This window comes from Gorilla gorilla, chromosome 7 (genome assembly GCF_029281585.2).
Source record: "Gorilla gorilla gorilla isolate KB3781 chromosome 7, NHGRI_mGorGor1-v2.1_pri, whole genome shotgun sequence".
NCBI lineage: Eukaryota > Metazoa > Chordata > Mammalia > Primates > Hominidae > Gorilla > Gorilla gorilla.
In genome coordinates, this window is record NC_073231.2 from 108,388,170 (window position 1) to 108,403,800 (window position 15,631).

Below are 15,631 nucleotides of genomic sequence, written 5' to 3' on the forward strand. Positions count from 1 at the left end.
AGGCCGAATCAGAGGTCTAGGATGTTAACTGAACAGAAAGTAAAGGAAACTGGCTGAAGCGGGGGTTTCAGGCAGTTGGCTTCCAGCATCTTCAGGCGGTTGGCTACAAGAACATCAAAGACCAACATTTGGGAAGCACTCAGGGACAAGGCATCTGGAGGCTTGGATGCAAGACCAAAGGTGTAGTTGATGGGAGGTAGTTCCCCAGGACAGGCCCCCGAGGACTGACAGATGGGAGCTTAAGGACAGGACCCCCAACCAGTAGAGAAATGAGGTTCCCGAACAGCCATGACCACAGCTGGCAAAGAATGGGCAGGACTCAGAGACTTGTAACTCAGAAGGTCAAGGACAATGGCTGACTTGAGGATGACTTGGTAGGAGGAGAACGATGAGAACATTCTTTATATTCTACCTGTCTGGAGACAGAATGAATTCTAGAACAAAAGGAGCAAGGCCAAGCTTCCAGTCAAGGCTAGAGGTAGAAGGTCGTGGAGAAAGGCGTGGGCAGCTCCTGCCTTCGCCTGCACCAAGTTCAACAAACACACAGTCATAGCCATGGCTGGTCCCCAGAGCACACACAAGGCAAGGATGTTAGTGGCCAGCCCCATGCACCCCGATGAGGTGTGCTCGCTTGGGAGACCCATCCTCCTTGAAGGTGAGTGAAATCTCAACACGTGTATGGTTCTGAGAGTAGCTCTGTAACTCTGAGGATGGTCTCTGGAGACCATGACTGTGTACAGTTCACATGGTAACCAGAAGACTATGACATACTTCAGAAGGTGGTGAGGTCATAGAACACAAGCTTTAAAGTAAGTGAATCATGTGTGCCTCATTTATTTTTAAAAGCAACTTCTGAGAAGGGCTTAGAACAAATTTTTTCCCTGAGTGCCATTTCCCAAAGGTACTCACAGAACAATCAGGTGTGACCATAATGGCTGCACTGAGTTGTCTCTTGGACAGTGTCAGAAGGGACATAAAGAAGGTGGACAGAGAACTAAGGCAACTGAGATGCATCGACGAATTTAGCACACGGTGCCTGTGCGACTTGTATATGCACCCCTATTGCTGCTGTGACTTGCACCCATATCCGTACTGCTTGTGCTATTCCAAGCGATCACGCTCTTGCGGCCTGTGTGATCTCTACCCATGTTGCCTGTGTGATTATAAGCTTTACTGTCTGCGACCATCTCTCAGAAGTTTGGAGAGGAAAGCCATCAGAGCCATAGAAGATGAGAAGCGAGAGCTTGCCAAGTAAAATAACTTATTTTTAAATTTTTATAGTCGGTATATTAGCCTTATAAGTTGGAATAAGGAAAAATATGTGACAATCAATAGTTGAACAAAGATTAAAAGGGTTCAAGATAATGACCCTGGTGACTTAGGAAAGATTTAAGGAAAGAAGAGTAAATGAGTCCATGATGGGAATTGTAGGATTCTCAAAAGACAATGTAATGATGTCGATTGGCAAGGTCGTCGGTGGTTTATAGCAAGAATGCCAGTATGATAAATAATGTGGCTTTAATGAAGGGAAGAAACAGGGGGTGTCATTAAAAAGCCATTGGAAGCAGCAAACTAAACATTTTTCCTGGTTATGAGTAAAGTGATTTGAGTATATTTGGACTTACATAAATGACTACAGGAGAAGTAATAATAATAGATCAAATCCTTAATGTGTGCCAGAGGCTTTACAAGCAGGAGAGCAAATTGAACAATAGAGGCATTGCCTTGGTTTTGTGGGAATATCACTCTCCTATCCCCCCACTCCAGACAAAGACTTACCTTGTATCTGGAATTAGGTCTATCATGTTGGCCTCCCCTCTAACTCTAGCAAAGGTCTTGCAAATAAACTATGGGACTGAGTTGTAGCTTTCAGGATAGACTTGAAAGGCTTTTTAATTGAATTGGGTAATTAAAAAGAGTCAGTTTTTTAAAAAAAATTTTGTTTTAGATTATATTTTCTTTTTGCCTGGAGAAACCTTTCCTTTTCTAACTTTTTACATATGCCATTTAGTCTGTTACTGTTGATGAAAAAGATGGTTGAAAGTGCTGTCCCTGGTTAAATAAATAATACATTCATGCACTGGAATAATAAGTAAATATAGAAAGGATTGATGAAGCCTCTTACATATTGATGTATTAAGTCAAACAAGCAAAGTGCAGAAAAACTGATAGACAGATGACAGATAGATAGATAGATAGATACAGTCTCTTGACAACAGTGACAGTGATGTTTCTTTGGAAAAAGCAATAGGAGGCCGGGTGCATTGGCTCATGCCAGTAATCCTAGCACTTTGGGAGGCAGAGGCGGGCAGATCACCTGAGGTCAAGAGTTCGAGACCAGCCTGGCTAACATGGTGAAACCCCATCTCTACTAAATACAAAAAAAAAAAAATTAGCCAAGCGTAGTGGCAGGTGCCTGTAATCCCAGCTACTCGTGAGACTGAGGCAGGAGAATCACTTGAACCCAGGAGGCAGAGGTTGCAGTGAGCCAAGATTGCACCACTACACTCCAGCCTGGGTGACAAAGTGAGACTGTCTCAAAAAAAAAAAAAAAAAAAAAAGGATAATTATTGTCTAGGTTGCCAGCCTCCAATGGTCAGGAATGAACCTCCCTCATAGCCTGGGAGCTTTCACCTGTAAATTCATCTATACTCTTTGAACCAATGTTTGTTTTTTTATTTCTTAGGGTATCAAGTTACATAAATTGCTCACACTGTGAGGCAGGGGCTCTTTTTAAAATATTTGGACCAAGTTAAGGTTTCCTTGTGAGCAGATCAGTATCCACTCTCCTCCTACTTTTGGATACTTGAATACCCTTGTCCAGGTCTTTCCAGCCTCTGTCTCCTGGCTTCTCTCCTATCCCCAGACTCTACCGATTAAAATCCCTCTCTGTCCTGTGCTGTCTACTCTCTTGATGCCTCTTTCAGAAGGCTTGTTTCTTGGCATGCAGTAGAAACAGCTTCAAGCTTAATTCTCGGCAGTGTAGTTTAGACAAGAGGTAATGTTTTCTCCGGTTTGTGATGCTCTTCCTGACAGTGTCTGGGTCTTTGCCTATTTATTCTGTGCCTGCAGGCAATATGTGAAGCTGGTGATGTCTTTACATTAATTTCTGGATTTCGGAAATGATAACTCCAAGTCCATTGTAGAAATGACCTCAGGCTTGTCCTCTTTATCTCTTCCAATTCACACCACCTTGTGAAATTTCTATGCTCTATTTCTGACAACTTGACATTTCACTCTCCAGAAGGGCTTAGTGTCACTTGCAAACCTAAATATTCAATTTTCCTGAATATGGGTGAAAATGTTAAACCCTGATTCTAGCCTCAGTCCCAGAAGGCCCCCAATGTAGTATTTTTTCTTCTAGTGCAGTGCCTTTTATCCTTATCTCTAAGCTAGTGCCTGATCCATAACTAAATAGATGCAGAAATATCATGTTGATTCAATTTTTTAAAACAATCTTTGGTGTGAAAGCTTGCCCAAGGCTTTTTGAATCTAGAATTCATATTCACATGACCTTCCTCCCCTTTAAAGAATGCGAGGGGGTTGGTTAGTTATGACATATCCTTTCAGATGGCAGGCTGTGTTGTCCAGAAGGTTCTTTGCCCAATATGAAGTAAAGACTCTAGTCTATAGTTGCCTTGGCGCCCTTGAAACTGTTTTTCTGTGTCACAGTCAATCTGCTGTGTCTCTGGGTCCTCCTTTAATAACTGGTAAAAAGCCTCAGCCAACAATTTCGTAATTGATCCCACAGGTTTCTTGAGCACTCCTGACTATATGTTATTTGATTGATGCGTGTGTGTGGTGTTTTCTTAGACTGGGCACAGAAAATCCAATCCAAGTTGGGTGCAGTGGTTCACACCTGTAATCTCAGCACTTTGGGAGGCTGTAATAGGAGAATTGCTCAAGTCCGGGAGTTCGGGACCAGCCTGAGCAACACAGGGAGACCCCATCTCTATAAAAATTAAAATAAAAAAATTAACCAAGTGTGGTGGCACATGCTTGTGGTCCCCGGTACTCAGGAGGCTGAGGTGGGAGGACTGCTTGAGCCTGGGAGGTCAGGACTGCGGTAAGCCATGATTATGCCACTGCACTCCAGCCTGGGCAATACAAAGAGACCCTGTTTCAAAAAATAAATAAATAAATAAAAGAAAATCCAATCCATTTCCATCCTTTATTGGGCAGCTGCTTCAGAAGACACCATGTTGGCAGTGTCTTCCTTAGTAGAGACCCAAGTAAGCACCTTTGTTTCTGTAGCTTCTTTGATATCCTCTTTTCCTCCCCAAGAGGCAGGCAGTGCCCCTGTCTCTTCCTCTCTCTTCTGGATTTAGAGGGGCTGAGGGGACTGCATTGGTTTCCTTTGTCGGAAGTCATGCCACCAGCCTGATTTAAGTTGTAACTGATTCACCACCACATTTCATGGGCTTCCCTGCCCTCTGTCTTAGAGCCGGAGAAACAAAACCCAGGCCCTCCTCAATCCTGCCCTAGGAGTTTATTATGCCCCATGGGTGCCCCATGTGGCCAGGACACCAAGCAGTCCTCGTGAGCAAATGAACCTTGATTTACAGCTGTACTCTTTACCGGTACCTAGAAATGAATCCTGAGACCGTGTTTCTGTCCATGTACCCAAGTGTCTGTGGTTGGCACGAATCTCAGTGAAAAATTCCCTTGAAATCCCCACACCAGGGGCACTCTCAAAACTTCAAAAATCTGCCTCCTCATTTCTTGGTTCCCCCTTCATGCTCTGAGGATGAGGTTTTCACTGAATCCACTCTTGCTTGGTGAGGCTGATGACAGTCAGGCCTCATGGTGAGCTCTTTGTGGATTTAGAGGTGCCTTGCCCAGGTCTAAGCCCTCAGAGAAAACATTCTAGTCTCTCTCATTCTCTGACCCAGAGGTCGGAGTATAAGTGAGCCCTATGGGGCTTTCTGACTGGTGAAAGGCTGGCTCTTCCACTCCCACTGAGGGGAGCTCTCCCTTGTTAACCTCTGTGTCCTCTGCAGAAGTGGAAGTGAGTTGGGCCCTTGGCTGCCTCTCATCATAGACTCTTCACATCCACAGTTCTCAGAGCTCAGTCACCCCTTGGCTGTGGGGGTAAGAGTCTCTCCCCATCTAGGCCAAATGCATTGGTATGATTTGGTTTGACCTTGCTGTTTATTGATATAAGACTTAAAGCTTCAGATTAGGGCAAGTCCATGTAAGGTGGGGCCCGGTGCAGCTTGATTAAGAAGACATACAGTTTATTGAGTGAAACTGTTCCTAGCACTTCATGTTCATTTAAGCCTTGTAACATGGGTGACATGTTGGGTGATATTATCTTGGTCATCTTACAGACAATGAAACAGATTCAGGGGCCATGTTCTTGATCACTAGGTGGTGGCAGAGCCAAGACTTGAAGCCGTGTGTGCCCGAGTCTGGAATCCGTGAGCTTAATCTCTGGTCAGTGGTTCTCAAAGTGTGGCCCCTGAAGCTGATTAGTAGCATTACCTGCAGCATGTTAGAACTGCAGATTCTCAGCTCCACCCTAGACCTGCTAGCTCTGAAACCTCTGAAACTCTAGGGGTGGGATCCAGCCACCTGTGTTTTTTGTTGTTGTTGTTGTTTTGTTTTGTTTTGTTGAGATGGAGTCTTGCTCTGTCGCCCAAGCTGGAGTACAGTGGTGTGATCTCGGCTCACTGCAACTTCTGCCTCCTGGGTTCAAGCGATTCACCTGCCTCGGCCTCCTGAGTAACTGGGACTAGAGGTGCGGACAACCACGCCCGGCTAATCAGCCACCTGTGTTTTAACAAACCCTGCAGGAGAGTCAGATGCACCTGTGCCATGCTGCCTGGCTCCCTGCTGAGTGACATTGTCCTCAGTATCAACCCAAAAGCCTGGAGAAGAGAGAAAAGGCTGGAAAATAAGAGAAAAGGAGAAGAAAGGAGAAGAGAAGGAAAAAGATGTGTTGGAAAGAGAGGGATCGAGTTTAAATGGGTCTTTGGGATGGGGCTAAATTCAGGAGAAAAAGCAAAGTACTCCAATGAAGCCTAGAGGAAGGCCTGCCCCACCTGGTTCCCTGATGGAGGTAGACATTTTTCACATCTTCATTACTTTATTCATGACCGGGTTGAATCTGATTTTTATCTTTGAGAAGATGGCTGGGTATGCAGCTGATCATTGCTGTGGGCAGCATGTTTCATATTCGGGAGTTTGGTTGTACATCCGGGTGAAATTTAGCATTAGTAGGGAGGAGAGGAGGCCGCACAGAGCAGCAGACACAGGCACTGGCTGTCTGCTAGCTTTCCCCAGCTTTCCTAAGAGGCTTCTGCAAAGGAGCTGATTTCCCTATGTTTATTGAGGCTAAGCTTCGCCCCCCATGATAACAAGTATAGGAGGCAAACTCCCTTTGCGCAGAACCCCATAGAGCCATGGAAAATTCCAGGTGGGGTGATGGGGACATCACCAGGCAGGAGTCAAATTGCAAGTTCAGAGTTGAGTCTGATGAGTAAAATGTGGCTTCTGCAGTTTCCCCTAAACCAACACATCTTCCCTGATAACCACTGACTTAGAAGCAAGAAGAAAAAGAAGTATGATCTGGCCAAGACTTTTTGGGCGACTTCCTGAAGACATTTGTGAGATCCTTGTGCACTGTCGCAGACCCACAGGAGCCAAAGTGACCAGAATAGAGAAAAAAGAGGAACCCAAGCAACAAAATACATGAAATTGTGCCCTGGGACCCAGGTTACTTAGAGATGAATCTGGGCACTGACTTGGGCTTATAGACCTGGCTCCCAGATCCAGCTTCTGTGGAGGTCAAGAGGGCTTTGCCAAAACCAGCTGTGGCCATAGCCAGGGCCACTAGCAAGGACTCCTAGTTGGGGCCCTTGGCCCTCCTTTAGGAGGCCCGGCTGCATCGTCCTGGTGGGATTTGATGTTTCTCATCTCATATGAGAAGATCTGAGCTGAACAGGAGAAGTTTGATTCTCAGACCATGCACACACCGTGGGAGAGTCTTGAAAGGCCCAGAGAGTGCCCATCTTGCTCTGTGCTTCCCCTTGGCCTTGGCTGCTCTGGCTTTAAGCCTGTAATCTATCCAGAGAGGGTACCATGCCTGGAGTTTGGGCTGGTTCCCTGAATCTTTGTGAGGTATTTTGTGCCCATCCAGCAAGATAGAGTGCTTGTTCTCCTGCTTACCTCACAAAGACAAAGATTTCAAAGAGTTCAAAATTCTCCTACTTCTCCTTAGTGTGGCATAGGGTACCCTGGCACACCCAGGGCAAGAAAGACAATCATGCCCCATGCCACCCCCAGGTTTCATGGGGCCAGAGGTAGAAATGGGGCTGAGGCCGGGCGCAGTGGCTCACGCCTGTAATCCCAGCACTTTGGGAGGCTGAAGTGGGCGGATCACAAGGTCAGGAGATCAAGACCATCCAGGCTAACACGGTGAAACACCTTCTCTACTAAAAATACAAAAAATAATTAGCCGGGCATGGTGGCGGGCACCTGTACTCCCAGCTACTCAGGAGGCTGAGGCAGGAGAATGGCGTGAACCTGGGAGGCAGAGCTTGCAGTGAGTGGAGATCGCGTCACTGCACTCCAGCCTGGGCAACAGAGCGAGACCCCGTCTCAAAAAAAAGAAAAAAGAAAAAAAAGAAATGGGACTGAATACAGTCCTCTGGGTGTATTACACAAGTTGTTTCTGTTTGTCTCAGTGTCTTCTGGGACTGAGTTCTATTTGATCATTTTATAATTAGCCACTAAGAGTCTTGAGCTGTAACTTTCAGTACAAGGGTAGTGAACACTCAAACTGTTAATCTAATCATGTTAGGGCTTAAGTGGAAAATACAGATAAAAATCAGTACGTATAGCATGATTTCATAAGAACACATACAAAACTCTCTCTCTACATGTATATAGAACTACACACACACACACATACTCACACACACACTCACATAAAGTCAAACACCAAAATGCTAAGGGTTATATGAGATTATAGGTATTTTTAAAATAGTCCATATGTTTACTTATCTGTATTTTGAGTCTTCTACAATGAACTTGTATAACTTATGTAACAAAAAGAAGTAACTGCATAAACAAAATTCAACATACAAAAGTGATATAGTGATAATTACATCTGCATCACAGTTATTATTGTAAAGATTAAATGAAATATGCCTTTAACATGCTTAGCACGTTCCACAGCACACTGCAAAAAAAAAAAAAGACAAAACCTTAACATCCTATGTGCCAAGTATTATTGTAAATATTTTCTTGCATTAACTGATTTAAGCCTCACAACAACCCTATGATGTAGGCTATTTTTATTGCCCCAGTTTTACAGATGAGGAAACTGAGGCACAGAGAAGTAAGTTATCCACATGTTAGAGCCAAGCTTTAAACCTCGATACTCCAGTTCCAGAGTCTGTTCTTAGGCACTTTGCTTTACTACCTCTTGATGGATCATAACTGATCAATTAGTGTGAGCTGCTGTTGTTATTTTTATTAAGGATTTACACAATAGAATTACTGAATAGCAACAAGGTAGGAACCACGGTAGCTCTGCAGTGAGGACAGAGGAGAGCCCTAATATGTAGCATTTTCCAATTTCCATGGTGTAAATATCCTCATCATGACTATGATTGATTTCAAGCTATCAGCGTGCAGTACTAACTGGGGATCGGGAAGAGATGTGCATGATCAGCTCTTGCTAGCTGATGCGATCCTGATTATGGACACCACTGAGAGGTTGTTCTGTATCTGATCAACACGGCCCCACCCAGCTGACTGCCTTTCTGCTGGTGCTAGCTATCCAGAGGCTAGAGTGACTTCCCAGCCTGGAGGAGCCAGGTGCTGGGCAAAAGACTTTCACACAACACCAGCCTGGGCAGAGCCAGGCCAGGGCTCTCCTGCCATCATTGTTTGATTGAGTTTTCAGGCTGTCTCTGTGCAATTGCCAGAGGTAGCACCTGTCCTATGAACCAGTAGGGCTGGGTTCGAAAGCTGACAGCCATCTCTAAAATGCAGATTTTAAGTGGTATCTTATTAGTTATATCCCATTTTTAATCTATATAAATATAAAATATAATTTTTATATAATTTAATTATAGTTATATACACAATTTAATTACAGTAATAATAATGAGAGTGGTAATAATTAAGCAGGATTTATAATGTACGAAGTACAGTGCTAAGTAAAATATAATCTCATCTAATCCTCCAATAGCCCTATATGATGCAGGCATTATTATTATTATTATTATCTCCATTTTGCAGATGAGGAAACTGAGGTACAGAAGCGTTAAGGAACCTACACAAGGATCAATAATAAGAGGAGGAGCTGGTATTTAAATACGAGAGAAAGATTTGGAAGGGCAGGCAGCACGCATTCATTGTTAACAGCTGTGTACTTGCGGGGCAGTGTGATTCGCATGGGTGGACTCACACTTTTTACTTCATGCATTTGTGTAAAGTTTATTTTCACAATGGCTAGTATTAACTTTGGCTATTTCAAAAGCTAGAAATCAAAATATTGCTTCTCAAGCTGTGTCTGGATTCTGAGGTCTGAGCTCCCTCCCACCCTATCCCTTTTCTCAATTCCAGACTGAGAAGAACAACAAATAGAATTCTGGCTTCCTCCTGCTGTAGCAGTAACATTTTAGGATCGGTGAATGTATGCGGTTTTGAACCTGATCAAGTCAAAGTTCGAGTGAAGGATGGAAAGGTATGTGTGTCAGCTGAGCGGGAGAACAGGTACGACTGCCTTGGATCGAAAAAGTACAGCTACATGAACATCTGCAAAGAGTTCAGCTTGCCGCCCTGTGTGGATGAGAAGGATGTAACATACTCCTACGGGCTCGGCAGTTGTGTCAAGATCGAGTCTCCTTGCTACCCTTGCACTTCTCCTTGCAACCCTTGCAACCCCTGCAACCCGTGCAGCCCCTGCAACCCCTGCAACCCCTGCAGCCCCTGCAACCCCTGTGACCCTTGCAACCCCTGTTATCCCTGTGGAAGCCGATTGTCCTGTAGGAAGATGATTTTGTAAAGTGCGCATAGGAACCCATTACTTAACAGAAGTCAGTTACTCCAGCCAGGCGGCTCTCCCAATGTTTCTCCTCTCCTTCCCATGGCCCCTGTTGTTGAAGTACGTAGGAAACTGAATACATAACTGCAATCTGCTGGTGTTGTGTGAAAGTCTTTTGGTTAAACCCACTGCAGGAGCCCTGCAGAGTTAGTGAACATTGGAATAATTAGTGGATGGGAATAGAAGGATGATATGGTGAGATCCACCCTCCCATTCCCTCCTCCATACTCAACTACCTCCAAACTCCAGGAGAAGACACTCTTCTGGTGGGCATCCCCAGACATTGTTTTCCAGATGATCCAGTGAAATGGCCTAGCCCAGAAACCAAATGGTCAAAGCAGAAACAGATTAGTTAGAGTTGAAGGCAAACACTTTTTCAAAGCTACTGCAGTAGGGAGTCCTGGAAAGAGACTCCTCAAGCACAGTGGGATTGTGGTTTTACTGGACAATGATCAGGATACAAAAACTACGGGGTGGTAGGTGGGACGAGGGGCATGTTTGCTGGCCAAGGCGGGGTGGCCATACAGCTTGTCATTTTTCAACATTCTTGTGGTTTGGGGGATTGGCCAGCTCTGGTTAGTATATGGATGCCAAACAAAACATTTAAAAAAAAAAAAAGCATAAACAAACCAGCTTTGGTTTGCAACTGGCTGGAGATTTATTACAACTATCTCTTTTTCTGTTTTTTTCTTTTTCTTTTTTTTCTTTCTTTTTTTTTTTCTTTTTTCTTTTTTTTTAAGACAGAGTCTTGCTCTGTCCTCCAGACTGGAGTGCAGTAGTGCAATCTCAGCTCACTACAACTTCTGCTTCCCGGGTTCAAGTGATTCTTCTGCCTCAGCCTCCTGAGTAGCTGGGATTTCAGGCGTGCACCACCATGCGTGGCTAATTTTTGTGTATTTTTAGTAAAGACAGGGTTTCTCCCTGTTGGCCAGCCTGGTCTCGAACTCCTGACCTCAGGGGATCCACCGCTTCAGACTCCCAAAGTGCTGGGATTACAGGCATGGGCCACCGTGCCCGGCCTCTTTTCTTTTTTTTTAGACAGGGTCTTGCTCTGTCACAAAGGCTGGAGTGCAGTGGTGCAATCATGGCTTACTGCAGCCTTGATCTCCTGGGCTCCAATGATCCTCCCACCTCAGCCTCCTGTGTAGTTGAGACTACAGGTGCATGTTACCAAGGCAGGCTAAGTTTTGTATTTTTGGTGGAGACAAGATTTTGCCGTGTTGCCCAAGCAGGTCTTAAACTCCTAAGTTCAAGAAATCCATTCGCTTCGGCCTCGCAAAATGCTGGGATTACAGGTGTGAGTCACTGAACCTGGCCTGTCTCCTTTCCTTAATTTCTGAAACTGCTTTTAGACACAGAAGTTCAATTCAAAGTTCAGGAGTGGAAAAGTACAGCTTTCACAAAATGATAGCGTAAGTCACCTGAACTTGGATCTGCCTGGAGGACACAGCCCATGAGCCATTCTTTATTACCAGGATTGAAATAAGTGTAAAGAAAGTACGAGATGATGGGGAAGAATCAGAATGAGGATACTGGCTGGTTTCAAACCTGACTCTCAGAGGGAACATAAAACCCTCCAGTTTGCACAGTAAGTCTCTTCATGAGTTTCAGCTGCATGTGGGTGAAGGCAGTAGTTCTCAGCATTGGCTGCACATAGGGATCACTGGGGGAGCTTTAAAAATATGGATGCCAAATAAAACATAAAAAAAAAAGCTAAACTAAAACTAAAAACTAGAAAAGGCAAAAATTAAAACAAAATACAGATGTCTATGTCCTTTCTCCAGATAATCTAATGTAATAGACTTGAGATGCAACCTGGGCATTGTGACTTTTAAAAGCTTCCCAAGTGATTTAAGAATGCAGCTAAGGTTGAGAAGCTCTGGATGGGATATTAAAGCTATCCCAGCCTTTTATTTTAAAAGCTTCCTTTAGGCCAGGCACGGTGTCTCTCCTCTGTAATCCCAGCACTTTGGGAGGCTGAGGTGAGAAGATCGCTTGAGCCCAGGAGCTCAAGACCAGTCTGGGCAACATAGCAAGACCTCATCTCTACTAAAAATTTATTATTTTTTTTTTATTTTTTGAGACAGAGTCTTGCTCTGTTGCTCAACCTGGAGTGCAGTGGCGCAGTCTCAGCTCACTGCAACCTCCGTTTCCCAGGTTCAAGCGATTCTCCTGCCTCAGACTCCTAAGTAGCTGGGATTACGGGCATGCGCCACCACGCCCAGCTAATTTTTAGTATTTTTAGAACAGATGGGGTTTCACCATGTTGACCAGGCTGGTCTTGAACTCCTGACCTCATGATCCACCCGCCTTGGCCTCCCAAAGTGCTGGGATTACAGGCGTAAGCCACCGCGCCTGGCCTCTACTAAAAATTAAAAAAAATAGTTAGGTGTGATGGCGCATGCTTGTGGTCTTAGCTACTTGAGAGGCTGAGGAAGGAGGATCACCTGAAGCCTAGGATATCGAGGATGCAGTGAGCTATGATCATGCTACTGTACTCCCGCTTGGGAAAGAGAGCAAGACCTTGTCTCAAAACAAACAAACAAAAATTCACAGACAAAAAGCTTCCTTCAAGTTCAAGGCTGAAGAATATTGATGGTGGTAACAGACATATTTTGCTTCCAATTAAGGGAAGTAATGGCCCTCTAAAAGAAGTGGTGAATAAAACATATTGAACATTTCAAAAATTTGCCTAAGTATCTTGCCGTGTTTTGAATACATGTTTATAAATATTCTATTTTCTAAGGTATAAATTTTTGGAAAATGATTTCGAAGAAATTTCACCCTAGAGAGTCAATGGGATGTCACTGGGGTCTTTGGCAGCCACCAGTACTTCTTCAATGTGGAAAATAAACACTAAAAAACATATTTTTACAAACCTGAAGCATTTATCGATAATTTTATTGTGTCTTATATAAAGCCACTGAGGTCCTAACCTGTTGGATAAGCAGGAACTTCTGTCCTCTGGTGGGCGCCATTCCAGGACACTCTTAGGAACAGTTCATTCTTTGATTCACTCACACACTGACCCACCCTCCTTTCTGTTGGTCCTGCAGCTCATCCATTCATCCATCAACCTGCCAGCTAGACTTTATCATTTTGAGTGCCAGATACTGTGCTCTGCAACAGGGATGGAGAGAGAAAGCATCCTTTTCACAAATGCCTCACATTAGACTCAAGGAGGGATGCTATAAAGGGGCTCAGGGTAGAGGGCGGAGACAGCCAAAGAAACTGAATGTACAAGAGCTAGAGAGGACAAAGGGGCCTTCCAGGCTGGCCCTGGGCATTCCCAAGGTTTATTGTCAACATCCCTGTCTCAAAGGAAGCTTCAGGTAAGCCTGAGTCTGGCCTGCAGGGAATTGGTGGCCTTGGTCTGCTCACCACCCCTATAGGGAAAGACTTGCTAGAAAGACAAGGATGTATCTACTGAGTCCACTGCTCTGAGTAATTCACAGTGCCAGGAGCTTCTATATTTCAAGGCAAGACTAAACTCCGTGATATACTTGGTCGGCGCACTTGACAGTGTGGGATCAAGAAGTAAATCATACAGCGTGGGAGTGAAGCGCCCTCCAATCTCAGAGAAAGTGCGGGGAGGTGAAGCAGGCCTGGGTGGGAGGCAGAGCCTGGCTGTGGGCCCTGTCTGAGGCCTGCAGGAAAGACACAGAGCAGGGCTTAGTCCATGAACTAACTGGGTTCCTGAGGATGGGGAGGAAGTTGATACAAAGGAGAAGAAAGAAGAAACATTTGCTGTTTTCAAAATTGCCCTTGGCTGGTCAGATGAACCCCAGGGCTTGGACAGCTCTGCTGTGGCCTTTAATGCAATTTTGTAGGTCAGGGTCCAGCCGTAAACACCTGACCCCATCTACCTGGGTGGGAGATGGGAATGGGGGTGACTCTTGAAGGTGCAGAAGTGAGAAATCAGCCCACATGGGAACTGAAAGACGAGAGGCTCTGAGCTGCTCCACTGCCCCGCACATGTGTGATGAATGAACATATAAATTAGGCAAATGTGCCACCTTCTAATAAACATGCTTGGTAATACTGTAGAACTAAGAGCAATGAAGATAATTACACTTTATTATTATTTTTGAGACAGGGTCTTGCTCCATCACCCAGGCTGAAGTGCAGTGGCACAATCTTGGCTCACTGCAGCCTCACATTCCAGGCTCAAGCAATCCTCCCACCTCAGCCTCCTGAGTAGCTGGGACTACAGGAACATACCACCATGCCTGGCAAATTTTATGTATTTTTTTTGTAGAGATGGGGTCTCGATATATTGCCCAGGCTGTTCTCAAACTCCTGGCTTCAAGTGATCCACCCGCTTCAGCCTTTCAAAGTGCTGGGATCACACCTGTGAGCCACCACACCTGGCCTGATCATTACACTTCTTAGTGTTCGTGGAATATATTTTAGAGCCAAAGAGCTATTTCACTGGATTATGAATTTAAAATTTCTCAGGTATAGGACTGGGGAGAATCCATACCCAATGACTATCTTGTATTATTTGATTTCTTTTAAAGCTCAGGTAGTGGATTATTTTATAAAATGATATTATTGGGCCAGGCGTTGTGGCTCATGCCTGTAATCCCAGCACTTTGGGAGGCTGAGGTGGGTGGATCACCTGAAGTCAGGAGTTCGAGACCAGCCTGGCCAACATGGTGAAACCCCGTCTCTGCTAAAAATACAAAAATTAGCTAGGTGTGGTAATCCCAGCTACTTTGGAGGCTGAGGCAGAATCTTTTGAACTTGGGAGGTGGAGGTTGCAGTGAGCCAAGATCACACTATTGCACTCCAGCCTGGGCCGCAAGAGTGAGACTTCATCTCAAAAAAAAAAGAAGGAAATAAAATGATATTATTAAAGATCCTCAGGTGACTGTTCTTCAGTCATTGTAAAATAGTTTTATTTAGTGAATTCTTCATGTCCCCAGAACTAATGGAATAAGTAAGTTTTAAAATTATTTCAACTTCTCTTCCTTGCACAAAAATTCCTTCTTTTTCTGTCTCTATCTCTGCCCCTCTCTGTTTCTTTCTTTGTCTCTCTTTGTCTTCCTCTCCCATTCAAGTGTCTATGAGTGTCACAGGTTGGAAAAGTTTGGGACACTCTCATTTAGCTCTTTGGCTGAGGACATTATGCTAAAAGTTAAGCTAAAATGGATACTGAAACCAGAAGACTGTGGGTTTGTAAAACAAGTAAAGGGAGAAGGTGTTGCTGGGTGACCCAGATGAATTCCAGTAAAGTTTGTAGGGTTTTTGGCCTTTACATAGCGCAATTGTCAACGAAGGCCTGGATGAGTCACATGGTTTGTGATCCTGGGTGGAAGATGGACTCAGAATTTATTCTCAGGGAGCAACTGCTTTTATTACTAACCTGGAAGCACTTCCTTCCCATCTGGAGCTGCAGTAAGTATTTGTTCTTGTCCCTAAAGGTATAAAACAAAAACAAAACACACCCCTTGCTTAGGCCTCTGGATCCTGATGAGTGTAGAGCATTTGACAATCAGACTTGAATACCCCTCTCCCTGAGCCACACCAAGACCTGGGACTTGTTGCCACACAAACGTCAGCAACGTG

At 44.6% G+C, this 15,631-nt stretch overlaps 1 protein-coding gene across 1 annotated transcript; it reads left to right on the forward strand.

Annotated features, from left to right (window-relative positions):
* Nucleotides 1-772: 772 nt before the first annotated feature.
* Nucleotides 773-10,155, forward strand: ODF1 (outer dense fiber of sperm tails 1). Its single transcript, XM_004047396.4, has 2 exons — nt 773-1,251; nt 9,580-10,155. The coding sequence occupies exons 1-2, from the start codon at nt 932-934 to the stop codon at nt 10,019-10,021; spliced, it is 762 nt and encodes a 253-aa protein (XP_004047444.1). The 5' UTR covers nt 773-931; the 3' UTR covers nt 10,022-10,155.
* Nucleotides 10,156-15,631: the final 5,476 nt, after the last annotated feature.